Source organism: Thalia democratica, chromosome 2 (assembly GCF_965202585.1).
Source record: "Thalia democratica chromosome 2, ktThaDemo2.hap1.1, whole genome shotgun sequence".
NCBI lineage: Eukaryota > Metazoa > Chordata > Thaliacea > Salpida > Salpidae > Thalia > Thalia democratica.
This window is the reverse complement of record NC_139166.1, coordinates 63,962,772-63,976,639: the sequence shown is the minus strand read 5'-3', so window position 1 is coordinate 63,976,639 and position 13,868 is coordinate 63,962,772. Positions and strand designations below refer to the sequence as shown.

Sequence of the window (13,868 nt, the reverse complement as noted above, 5' to 3'; positions counted from 1 at the left end):
TAATTGTTTTTTTCTTTTATATTTGTAAAACTCATTTCATTCTGAACTGCTTACTTTTCATATTTTGTAAATATAAGAACTCTGAAAAAAAGTGTTATTTTATTTTTTGTTATAATTTGCTTTAATAAAACTTATTCATTACAAAACCTCTATTGATGATTTGTATATATAATTAGATTAATAAAAATAAAAACTAATACAAAATTAATTTATTGCCCTTGTAAATGTAAATCTTGTTTTATAAAATTATACAAAAAAAAGTAATAAGTATATTGAACTCAGTTCACCTACATTTGTAAAGTTACTACAACACATTGTTTTGTGTTACCGCTAAATGACACATGACACCGCTAAATAATTTTTAATTTTTATGAATTAACAAATGCCTTAAACCTTAGCTTTATTTACAATTGAAAGGTATTTAAAAGACTGGGTAGTTATAAAGTTGTAGGTAGAAGAAAATTAAAATCAGTAAATATACCAACAACAAACCTCTTTTTATGTTTTTTGTTGAAAATTAAAGCATGTTGTTAAGACGTTAGATATTATTCTTTTATGTATATTAGTGTACTACGGTTTTTGTTGGTGCTAAGGAAACTTATAGCACTTTTATGCTCTTTAAAGCAACTCTACAGGTATAGCGTCCTTTCTTCTTATTTTGTGTTGAAAACCTTACTAGACATGTACAACAGCTAATCTAGTACTAGAGGTTAACTATAAATTATTTTAAATTTATTTGAAGTTAAATCATAAATGTAGATTACAAATTAAAAAAAAAGAGAATAGAATTACAATTTTGTAATAAAATCTAAACCAAAACAAATTAAGTTTGTAAATATAATAAAAAACTTTTTTGTGTTACTTATTACATAGTAACAACAATTAGGAAGTAAATAATATCTAAAAAATATGTTTAAGCTACCAAAAACCGTAAATTAAAACATTACATAAACTTGTAAAGTTTACATTCACCAGTAATTAAGAAATAGCTTACCTGATTTAATTCTTTTCAACCTTGCGGTTCAAACACACAGTAAGCACACACGTATTGAATGTTTTTAATTGTTATATAATATAAAAAAACAATAGATTTTATAATTACACTTAACTATTTTAACAATACAACAAACCGAATGTGAAGAAAATCCTTGTTGAGACAATCTCAACCCGTTCGATCCTCCCGAAGCACCTCCTCCCCCACCGCCCCCTGTGTTAATATATAGCTAATAAAAATATACATAAAAATTATAAAATGTTTTATCTTATATATAACCCCCTCAACCTCCTCCGCCTCCTGTTTAATATGTTTAATATACGTAATACAAAAATTTAATAATATTTTTTTAATACATAAATAGTATAAAATATATTATTTTTGTTCTCCCTCCACTCCCTGTTAATTATTACTAGGTTTATGTTCAAACGATTTGTATTCTTTATCATAAAAATATTGTTTTTTGTAAACTAGATTTTCAAGTAAAAGAGTTATATAGGACATTTATTCAATGTTTAAACTTCTAGTTTTTGAATTTTAGTATTTATTCAATTTAAAGTTGGTTATGCTGCTGCAAAAATGGAATGTTTCTAGTTTCACAAAACTACAAAGTTATTATCCGTTTTCAGTTTCAAAATTTTCTTTCAAGGCTAGCTAGAAAAGCTTTAGATCTAAATTAAGTAAAAATCACTTAGATAGAGAAAGGGTTTTACATAAAAATATTCTACTGGTAAAAATCTATCAGATGTTAATAAAAAGCTGTAAAGGTTTAAGTTGAAACCGACAGTTGACAGTCATTATTGTTTTTCAACAAAACATGAAATCAACTCAACAAATCTTCCATTTCATTAATTTTTACAATTAAAATACAAATTAATGTCTGTTATCAAGCTGTAAAAGTTTTCAATTTAACAAACAGTTGACACTTTATAGTTTTTCTGCAAAACTTAAATTAGACTCTGACCTTCCAGTCCAAGCGGTTTAACTTTTTCCAATATCGATCCGATTACACTGGACAAATTGGAAAAATCGGCCAAGTTGACGGTGTCGTCTTTGTTCGTTGATATTTTCTGTTTGTTTTTATCATTTTAACAGTTAGTATGAAATCGACAGTTTAAAATTTTCAATTAAAAGTTCAATAATTTAAGCTAATAACAGCTAATTTTAGACATACTAACTTGTAATAAACAAAAGTTGGAGTTTTAAATAAGTTTTTTTTTTGATAGACTCAAATTAAAGACCTTAATATTTGTAATGTAAAAAGATACTGCAACCAACAATTTTTCAAATATGATTTTATGCAGCACTAAAGCTTCGACAGCCTGAAAATAAAAAGCGTTTCGAGATTGTACTAACAGCTTATTTTTTCGCTTTTAAGAAGTCCACCAAAAAAACTAAAGTTAACATTTTGAATTTGTAGCAGCTTTTAAAAAAGTCTAGTGAGCAGGTCGATATATTTTGTAGGTATAAAGTTTAAAAATTCAAATCTTCTTCAACTAAAAATAAACGAGGGAAAGTTCATGAATTGGAGGAGAATAAAAAGCGTAAACAATAGTAGAGCACTTAAGTTTTAATTTAGTTTCAAGAAACTTCTACAAATAAAAATAAAATTTTACGGTTTTGTGGTTATACGCGCTCAAAACTTTGGCAGTACACGTTAATAAAATTACGTCAATACTACCTAAGAAAGTTATTGGTAATAAATAAAAAACAATAACACTAATAAGTAATCTTTTGTAGGTAAACTAGAGAAAAATATACAACATACATGACTAGAATTAACAAGTAATAACCAAATGTAAACAATATTGATAATAAATAACAAAAAAACATCAGTATACATGTATAATTTATAGCAATTAACAAACAAATAAAAATATAATAAACAAACAAACATCCAGTTGTTCCTGACTGACGTCACCAACCCCAACTGCAATCGACAAACAATCGATCGATTTTAGTTGGTCGATACTAGCGTCGAAATCCTCCGTTTTCCACGTGTATCTGTGACGTAATAATGTTTAAAACTACTCGTAATGTAACGTTTTCAAATTAAACTTATCGTTTCAAACATTTAAGACGTTTTTTTATAAAACCAGTGCGTGTAGAAGTTGTTTTTTGGTGCACTTAAAAATATTAATAAGAATTTTAATTTATTTTTCAAAAAACAGGGTTTTTTTAATAAAAATTGTTAAAGCTCTACTCCGATGAATTTAAAATATATTTTTGCATTTAACTGCGTAAAGTAAGCAGTCTGATAAACAATTGCGGGTGAAAGAAGCTAAATCATTCTGTACAGTAAAAAGTTCCCTCCATAGCAACCAACTTTCCGTCGGTTAGCAACAGCATGACGGGCTTGTTGCTAGGGTTGTTGCCGGCCCCCTTCAGCTGGTCGTGAGTCAAAATCATCCCCATGTCCATCCTCGTGCCCCCCTTGTCCTGGTAACCTATGTTTAGCACTGCCTGCTTGAACGCTTCGTTGGTTTTGTGGGTGCCGAGGGGAATCACCACCGCCGAATCCAGCCTGCAAGTAAGTTTACATTTGACTTATTGATTACATTTCTTTAATTATAAACATTTTTTTTTATAACTGACTTAGTAATTGACTTAGGGGAGATTTACTAGTATTTCTAAAGTTAAAACATGTATAAGATATTGAACAGTTGCATGCACTTTAGTATGGCTCAAATCTAATAGCTGTCTATGGTTAGTTGAGCTTGGATCATTAAACTTCTAGTCCTGACAAGTAAATAGGAGAAGTATCGTTCTCACCGCTGGAACGAGACTGTGACAATTGTTAGAAAACAATAGTATGACGAGTGTGTTTTAAATATTAGAATGTACCAGGGCTTCTCAAGCTCACATTCCTCCGCTTAAGAAAAGCACAAAAAACAATCATCCCCCTTTATTAGGTATCACTCCGTTGCTATCTAATAATTTTTCGCTTCCGCACTTGTTGGTTTACCTGGTACACGAAATCGCCTCCAAGGACCCTGATAAATGAGTATCGAGTTTTTGGGAAGCAACTTTGTTCAACTTTGCATGGATTGCCCTAGTTCATTTTACCTTGTTTTTCCTACACCTAAATTAAACTCCTTTTGTTTTTATCTTCAGTACAAAAGCGCAACTTTTTAACTGAACCATTTGCCTTTATATCTTCAAGCCATAAAGCAAATTGATTAAACATCAGTGTACTTACAAAATAAAGAAAATTGAAAACACTATCCAAACAAAAACGGACTTTTTAGAGAACTGCACGACGCCGACCTCCGTTATGTTGAAGTCCAAACCGTCGCTGATGCCGACAATCCACTGTTTTACCTTTGTAAATTATGTTTTTATTAAATAAAATAGATAAACAACAATACTAAAATATCTATTTATTTACATTTATAAGTTATTAAATAATATAAATAAACAACAATACTAAACAATCCACTGTTTTACCTTTATAAGTTATATCGTTATTAAATAAAATAAATAAACAACAATACTAAACAATCCACTGTTTTACCTTTGTAAATTATATCGTTATTAAATAAAATAAATAAACAACAATACTAAACAATCCACTGTTTTACCTTTATAAGTCATATCGTTATTAAATAAAATAAATAAATAACTATACAATCTATTTGTTTACATTTATAAATAATATTGTTTTTATTAATAAGAATATATAAACATTTTTGTTAAATATCAACTTTTTGACTTATGTTCATGTTATCATTATGTCATAATAACTATCATTAAAAAATCAATTCTTTAACCTTGTCAAAGATCCCAGTGATAAAGGCATTTATATATATTGTTTTTGTTATAAATGTTTATGCAAAGTATAATCATTAATATTGTAAAGACTGTTACTAAAATATAAACATTGGTATTATAAAGATTGTGATTAAAATACAAAATTTTAAACCGATTCGAAGTTAGTAGCTCCCAATGATGAGGAACCGTCTATTGTGAACATCAGCGATATTTTTTCTATTGGTGGCTTGCAATCTACAAGTTTTGTTTATTAATTATAATACTTGTTTTATATATTAGTTCAATTAAGATCACCAAATAGATCTTGTCTATCGGAAGTTGGAGTTCTGTGTTTGAAATTAAGATTAAATATATGTACAAAGATTTTATTTCACAGTTTATATCAATGATATGTTTTCAAACATATATAGTTTATTGAACGAAAAAAGAGCGCTCAAAACATTTGGTTCTAAAAACTGGTGTACAAAAAAAAGCCTTTCGGTTATCGAGTCGCACACCACGGATACCTTTTAACGTTTGGTCGAGGATTAGCGGTTTTTATTTAGTTGGTTAAAGGAAAATTTAAATTTAAAAAACATTAAGGGATCACATCTTAAAATAAAAAAGCATAAACTTTGTTTATATATCTGTTTAGTAAAATAGTGATGGTAAAAAATACTTCTTGAAATATATGATCTTTGACAACTCATAAATATTGTAACTCGAGTTGTGAGAATTTAAATCTTTGCGCACCTTATTTGCTGATATTCATTGTTTTAATTTCATTTTAAAATCTCGCTTTTTTAATTTACATGGTTTTTATTGGCAGTTTACGTTCTGAAGTGCTGTATACGTTCTAGTTTGTATTAGTTCGAACAAATTAAACATTAGTGTAATATACATAAACACAAAGACGGTCAATAAATTGTCAGCTTTAGATAACACCTAAAAACATGTATAAGTTTAACATAACAAACCTTCCAACTTAGGGGTTGTTTCGTTGCTCCACTGTGACGTAACTGAAGGCAGTGTGAAGCAGAAACCAATAGCAATTAGTCTTGAATTGCACCACAGTTCCATCATTGGTAGACATAACTGTTATTTAGATTGTTAATTAAACATATATTTTATTTGCTATAAATCGGTTGTTGCACCACTTTTCCAACACTGGTAAAGCATAACTGTTTTTTGTTTTACCATATTTTAATCTTTTTTAACAGTTTTATTTATACCTATTAATCCTGAGTTACACCATGGCTAGGCATAAATGTTAATTTTTTTGATATGTTTTGATATTTTTGTTATGTTTAATTTGTTTTGTTACATATTTCAATAAAAAACTTGAGCTTACATGTACTTAGTTTGGCTTATTGCATTTAGTGTTTTTATTTGATATATTTTTGTGTGCAAATTTTAATTTTAATTTTTTTAATGTTTAATTGCCGAGGGCATAGTCAAATAGTTTTGTCTAACTAAGTGTTACTGCTATGTTTAAAATTGTTTTACTGGTGTTAAATAAAAATGTAGATTTAAAGGTTTAAATTTAACAATGTGGTTTGGAGCTAGTGTGCTTTTGAGATGTTTTATAAAAATGTAGTTTGAAGTTAAAAAACAAAAAATATTTTACGCATCATCAAAACTTATTTGAAGTACAACACTTAACAAGTTTTTATAAGCAAGTTGAAAGAAAAAATATCTACATAACTATTGGTAGGAACAACTGTATCTTGTAACATTAGACAGCATTGTAAATGATGAAAGTGTTGACGATTTTGATAACAACAGTTTTATAGAAACAAATTCAAAAGAAATTATACAAAACAATTTTTATTTATGCGAAGCTCAACCGGAAGTAAAACTTAACACTCTAAACAGTTATCAAATAAAGTTTTATGTTAATTATTTGTTAGAACAATACCTTAGACAATTTTTTCATGACTTCAAACAACTTGTAAAAAATAGCTAATTATTAACTTGGAATTTATATTTTTGAACTAGCCTAGACTTTTTTGAGGTTCAATAAAAATTTGCTAAGAACAGTTTTAAATAGTTTTTGAAACATTTTTACTGAAGAAGTTTTGATATTTAACTTTTACTTGAATTTTATTCAAAACAAACAGTTTTTCCCTGCGAAACCACCATAATATAAACTCCTCTTTTAAAAAAATACATTAAAACGATTTTTTGAAAAATCAAGCTTTCTTAATAAAGCTCCATATCAAAATTTAAAATAAAACATAAATTGAATTATAAATAACAGGAATATTTTTTTTTCATTTTGTTGTAATTCTAATCAACAGTAACAATTTGTTTAACAACGTAATAAGTGAATTGATTGATAAATTAAAATGTACAATTTCAAAAAATATATTTTCTACAACTCCACTAACAGTAATAGCACCGGTGTTTAAGTCCACCGAAACTTTCGATCCAACGAGGGATTCCCCCATTGTGAGTTCATTGGGTGGCGAAATGTTGTCGCACACCAGGGTCGTCTGGTCGCAAGAAAATATCTCCCCGTTCGAACTCGATATTGCTACTGACCTGGTTAGTTTTTGAGTAATTAAAAAAAGTGAACTTCTAGTTTTTTTATGATTGAAAAAGTTTAAGACCTCAAACTAAAAACTAGAATAAGAGTTAAGTGTTTTTGCGAATGTAAAAAAATATCTACTTTTGTTATCAATTTAAGTCGTTTAAAATTTTAAAGTATTAATATATCCACTAGACGACGTATAGATTAAACAATTTAACTTTACAAACTCATTTAGCTTCATTTAGAAAATCCTGTTGTAAAATAATTGATCAATAAAATCTTTTTCTTTCAGAAAACTAGAAACAATGTTTATTATAACAATTTTTATATATAAAGACAAAATTTAGTAAAAATTGCAAAACATTTAGCATAATTTTGAGTATAAATAAAAGTCTAAGTTAATTGAATCTAAATCCGTAAAGTCATGATTAAAGTATAATTTGTTGTCTAGACTCAATTAGTTTCATAACTACCTTAAAAAATTTATAAATGCAAAGTAAACAAGTTTTTGAAAATGAAAAAAATTATTAGTTTATAATACAAATGGTTTTAAACCGAATCGCTTTTACTTATTAAAAGTAATATTAAACTTGTGTTAAATTTGCGTACAAAAATATACTTCTGACTCGTTTTATAGCTAAGGCAAAAGTTTTACTCTAGTTTGACAGTTAAACCATAAATAGAAATATATATAAGTTTTTTAAGCTTTGTCATAGTAATTAGTAATTTGAGTAACATACTTATAATTTTTTTTAAGTTACTTCATTGAAACTATTTCTCAGTTGTTTTTCTACATATTCATATTTCTAAAACTTTGTAGTTAGTAAGTTTTATTACGTATAAGCTATAATGACTTTTATATTTTTATAGTACAACTATTTCAAAACTTTTACAAATAATGCATACACAAAAATTATTATGATGTAATAAAAAATTGTTTACTTGTATAGAATTTACCAAAAAAATTAGTCATCAACGCAACTATAGTAAACAAATTTTGCTAGAAAAGTTTTAATCATGTATTTATAAAACAAGCTCCAAATTTTTATTTTTGAAGATTAAACTGATATCTTTTAATTATAATTGATAGCTATCTTTCAAAAGTAAAAATAACTGGAAAAAAACTTGAATGATATAATACATGTATATGCATAAAAAAATTTTCGAAATAATTATATAATTAATAAATAATGATTAAAATAATACATCCTTGTAGAATTACAAATTGTCAGTAATAAATAAATACTTTCGACAAAAATATTTTAATTAATGAATACTTTTTTAACGCAAAAGTTTTGATATTTTTTTTCTACATCTGCTCCTTTTTTTTTTACACGAAAACATAAGAATTAATTATAAAAAATAGTTTATTCTAATTTTAAACACAGATATACTTGTTTATCTCGTTTGTAATGTTCTTTATAAATTTGCAATTTTGTCATTTTGAAACTGAAATTTGTCAAATTGCAATAAAAAAGTAAACAAAACAGGTAACCTTTAAAAAAAATAAAAACTAAAAAAAAAACAAAGTTTATTTATAATTTTTAAGGAAAACGATTTTTGAGAGGTGGTAAAAACACCAGATAAAAATACGAAAAAGTTATGTTATAACTTTATGTTAATATTAAACTAACATGTTTGTGAAGATTAGACAGCGATTAATAAAACACTTTCAGAGTTATATTTTTTTTCTAATTTTAAACAAAAACATAATTATTTGTACCGATTGTGACATGTTTCATGCATCACAAATTTATGTGGAGTTAGTCGTTTTGCAAAAAAAAACACTTTAAAAAGCTAACCTTAAAATAAACTCAAACAGTTTCAAATAAAATTTTTGTAAACCAGGTTGCTTTTATAAACTAAACAGCAATTTAAACAAACCATCAAATTTCAAAATATTTAAAATTTAATCAAAACATAAAACATACCTACTTGTAACTTAAAAAATTTATTTCATCTTAATAAAACAATAGTAACACAAAATAAACTTGTTAAAATTTGTGATGTTACAAAGGAACATATTAAAAGACTAGCTTTTAAAACAAAACTTAAAAAAAAAAAAATAAAAATGTTTATTAAACTTAAACGTACTTGTTAGTGCCGGGGATCTTAATCAAAACATAAAACACAACTATTTGCTACTCAAAAATTCAATTAGGTGCACATATTTATTTTCAAAAAATATGTATAAATATAATTAATTTTTTAAAATTTATAATAATAAACATTTATTAAACTTGAACGTACTTGTTAGTGCCGGGGATCTTCGCGACTTGGCCTCCAAAGAACAGCGGGTGGCTGCGGTTGAGCCCTGAGTTCTTCATCTGCAAGTCCCTTTTCCGGGGGTTTCCCTCCTGAACGGGCTGGGACTCGTTCAGGTACCCGATGTCCTCCCTGATTTCCAGGTTGAAAGAGTTGGCGGTTGTCAGGACGAGGAACAAAATCGAAACTTGCTCCACAAAATTTTTAAACATCTGGTTGTGAATTTTTAGTTTAAGAAAAATGTCTGAAAAAGTTTCTGGTTGAATAATTGTTTTAGGTGGTCTATAAGCAAGCATAGAATTTTAAGAGTTACAATAACAAAAGGTAAATTAAAATGACACAATTTTTAAACGTTTGATTCTATTTGCGAGTTTTTACATGTATACATTTTTTAAATGTCTGAAATATTCTTTAAGAATATTTTTGGTGTTTAGTTATTGGTTTTAAATGAGCGTAATCGTTTAACTAGTAACGAAAAACAGTATAAAATTTTTAGAACATTGTTAATAAATATCGTTTAGTAACACACATAACTAAAACAAAGTTTATATTGTGTGAATAAGATCAAACATTTTTTTTTTGTGAATTTTGTTTAATTATAAAAAAATTTTTAAAACACTATACAGACAGTTTTAATTGTTTGCTAAAAGTTACTTAAAATTTAAGTTTTTGTTCTCAAACATAAACTTTACAATTAAAATCCTATAAAAGATGTTAGACTAAATCTTAATAACTAATTTCAGCAAGATTAATTTCCAATTCTCAAATAACACTCGATTTTAGGATGGTTTTCCAAATCTTTCTTTATTGGCTATAAAGAACAAAAAAATGTTTTTTAGTAAAACTAATCAATTAATGCACTAAAGCCAACTGACAAAAAGTTAAAAATAAATGACTTTAATTCTGTTTGAAACGAACTTGTTTAGTTGGTTGTAAAAAAAAAGTTATTTTTTAACTAAAACTAACTAACACACTTTAGTCAACTGACAACTGCTTTTAGAATCGACCTACGTGTGTTGTTACGTAACAGTTATGACCTCATTCGGTGGTTTAAATAGGGTTTAGTTTAAAAGGAGAAATTGATTCTATTGTTTATTTGTTAATAATTTTTTTGCTGCTACAAGGGTAAACTTGATTAAAATATTAAAATTGTTTCAAACAATGAATTCGTTATTTTTATACTAACAAAATTTCTTTAACATTTTAAGGTTTATTTTCACAAGTATTAGAGGCAAAACTTTAAAGCATTAAAACTCTTAAACTAAAAGTATTTTTTTATAAATAAGATTTTCTAGTAAATTACAGACTGATTTGTCATCATCCTACGTAATTATTATATACTCTTTGCTAAGCTTGTTTAAAGAGTAATTCTTCTTACTTTGCTTCAAGTAGCTCGGAAGTAAAAGTGATGATTTTAGTAAAATGCTAAATTTACAAATTTCGTTAGTTTCAAAAAATCAAGCAACTTTATTTAAAAAAAATTCTATTTTTAAGAAACAGCTAATTAAGATTTCCTTTTTTGATGAATTCTGATTTGGCTAAAATCGACTTAAACTTTTAATAAAAAATAAAAGGGTTAGTTTTTTTTTAATTGTCAGCTGGTCTTAATGTTATATAATTTGATTAGTTTTTTTAAACTTTAAACAGTTTTTAAATAAAATTGTAATTTTTGCTTAATCAAATTTTTTTTTTGCTTAATTAAATTCTCCCATCAAGTGTTGCACAACAGTTTTTCTGAATCAAAACTGCTGGGAGTCAAGCTACTCCTGTTTTGAACAAATCGCATTAAAAAATCGATAAATGCTCGCGCTGAGAAAACCGGATAGAACGTTTCGCAATTGCGGTGAAACTTTCTGGCTTGCTGTAAAACATGAAAAAAAGATATTAAAAATCATACCGGCTGTTTTTTATTGTTTTTTATATTTTTTTAACAGTTTTGTTGAAAACGTTAATGTAATAAACTTTATAACGCTATGTATTAATAACGACGGTACTTTACGGCTGTTTTATAACGTTATAGTTGTTAAACTTCAACACATATAAAACTACAAGTAGGTTAACATGCACAAAGTTTAAGTCTGTTAACTTTGTACAGTGTAAGTATGAAAATCTATTCTAATTTCGTTGTATTTCATTCATACAAATTTTATGATTTTAACATGTATTTCAACATTAGAACTTTTGTAAGTTTAAAGTAGGTTACGAGAAAAATTTATACAATTTTTCACGGTTCCAGTTTATGATTTTTATAATTGATATAACATGGCTTGCTTTTATAAAATATTTTTGTCTCGTTTAGCTTTATAACGTATTTGATGAAAAATATTTGAATGACTTTTTAAAACTACTTTACTGTTAACATTATAAGAGATGAAAAATGATAATTTAAGAAAATAGTATGCTCTGCTTATATCAAAATTCATTTAGTTTATTAACAAGTTATCGAAAAAACTGAAAACTCCTAAAAGAGTTATTGATACTAATTAAGAACTAATAAAAAAAACATTTAAAGTGTTTTTTAAATAACATATTTTATTATTATTTTTAAATTTGTTGTCTTTTGGTGTTAAAATTTAGTATATATTATAATCATAAATAACTAAATTTTAATTTTAGATCAGAACAAATTACATACCAATCTTTTAGCAATAACCTTACATTGACAATATTTGTATTTAGTGTAACCTGTTTCGTTTTTTATCTAAAAAGCATAAAATTTATAGTTTCTATTATTTCTATCACGCCCGAGTCTTTAGTTAAGATCACAGTAAAATAAAATTTTTGGTTGAAAAAAATAATAAACCAACATTACGAGTTGTAGCCAAGTAAATTTAAACACAATAAACTATAACTTTTTATTACTTTTATTAGTTTTGCAATAAAATATTTGATAAGTTCAAAAATATTCATTAATAACTGTAGTTATAAACAATCTAGATTAGATCTATTTTAAAGTTAAAAAACTTATAAGCATTATTTATAAGAACCTAAAGCTAAAACTTTTTAGTTAATTGTTAGCTAAGCTTTTGAAGTTGTTTTTGAGGTTTTAAGCTTTAGAAAAAGCTGAATTCCTTTGAACAGGCTTTATGTAAATATATTTTAAATTAAAAAAATGTTTTTTTCATACCAAATGTTAACTTGAACACATTTTATCTAAACAAAATTGAACCTCCTTAAGGAGTTAGTTATATTAAGATAAAATAAAAACAAAAAAATAAACTATTTAGGTAAGATGATTCAAATTTAAATTATTTACAGTTTGGGAGTATAAAATAATGTTGATAAGTGCTGAAAGATGTTGATTTCGCAAAAACTGTGAGAAAAAATTAAATTTATGTTTTAAATGCATTATTTTCATTTGTTGGTAATATGTACATTGCTTTGCACTTTTTATAATTAATCATTAAAAATACTTATTAATTTAGGTGGTAAAGCTGTCGAGTAAACAAATAAAACTTTCAAAAAGTGTCAGCCTTAAAAGTAGCAGCAAATATTCCGAGCATCAATTATTCATTATGACGTAACAGTGCAAGTAGTTTGAAGAACTAAGTTCGCTCGCCTCAACTAATAAAAAATTCAAGTTTTTTTCAAGAGTTTACAACGATAAATAATTAGCAAGTAGATACAAAAACAAGCTTGTATCTTTAGCAGTTTTGTAAACAGTTTAAATGCATTAAAAGTTAAAACGTAAATAGTTATACTTTGAGAAGGTTGCAACATTTATGTAAGGAGCTAATGTGAAAAAAGTTAAATATAAATAGAATGTTTAAAAACTTATAAGTTTTAATGTCAGTATCTTATCACTAATCAAAACATAGTAATAATGAAAATGTTAAAACTACTCACTCAAAGCGTAGCTAACACTGATTTTAAAATTTAGAAACCGAAGTTTTTCAGGAACAGTACGAATTGACGTGTGAGTTTAATACAACTATAATCTAAAATGCCCAGATCTATTTTAATGTAAACGCTTATACTTACAAAGTAGATAAACAAACTTGTACTCTACTAAAACGGAGTAATGATTATCAAAACTGTCTACAAACATTTGAATGTACTTTTTAAACAACCAAGATGTTTTTACACTTTTGTAGACTTAAGTTATGTCCTATTAACCTTATCAAAACGAAAATAAAGCAATGTTACAATTAGGTAAGTTTTACTTAAGATTTATCTACATCATATTTTAAATTTTTAACTGAATACCTTCTTTATAAGTAAGACCTCTGTGTATTATACAGTTTTTTTCAATTAATTGTATAACTTGAAATAACTAGTTAATGATTAACCTTTATAATTCATCAAACTTTAAGTCAAAACTAATGC

General features: G+C 26.2%; 1 protein-coding gene across 1 annotated transcript; it reads right to left on the bottom strand.

The window, feature by feature from the left end:
* Positions 1-278: 278 nt before the first annotated feature.
* LOC145828855 (integrin alpha-D-like) lies at positions 279-9,754 on the bottom strand. The gene is made up of 10 exons (XM_082936602.1): positions 9,528-9,754; positions 7,135-7,288; positions 5,722-5,839; positions 4,917-4,999; positions 4,236-4,315; positions 3,321-3,518; positions 2,890-2,998; positions 1,959-2,064; positions 1,131-1,207; positions 279-287 (listed from the first exon to the last, which is right to left on the bottom strand). Exons 1-10 carry the CDS (start codon positions 9,752-9,754, stop codon positions 279-281), a joined length of 1,161 nt encoding a protein of 386 aa, XP_082792728.1.
* Positions 9,755-13,868: the final 4,114 nt, after the last annotated feature.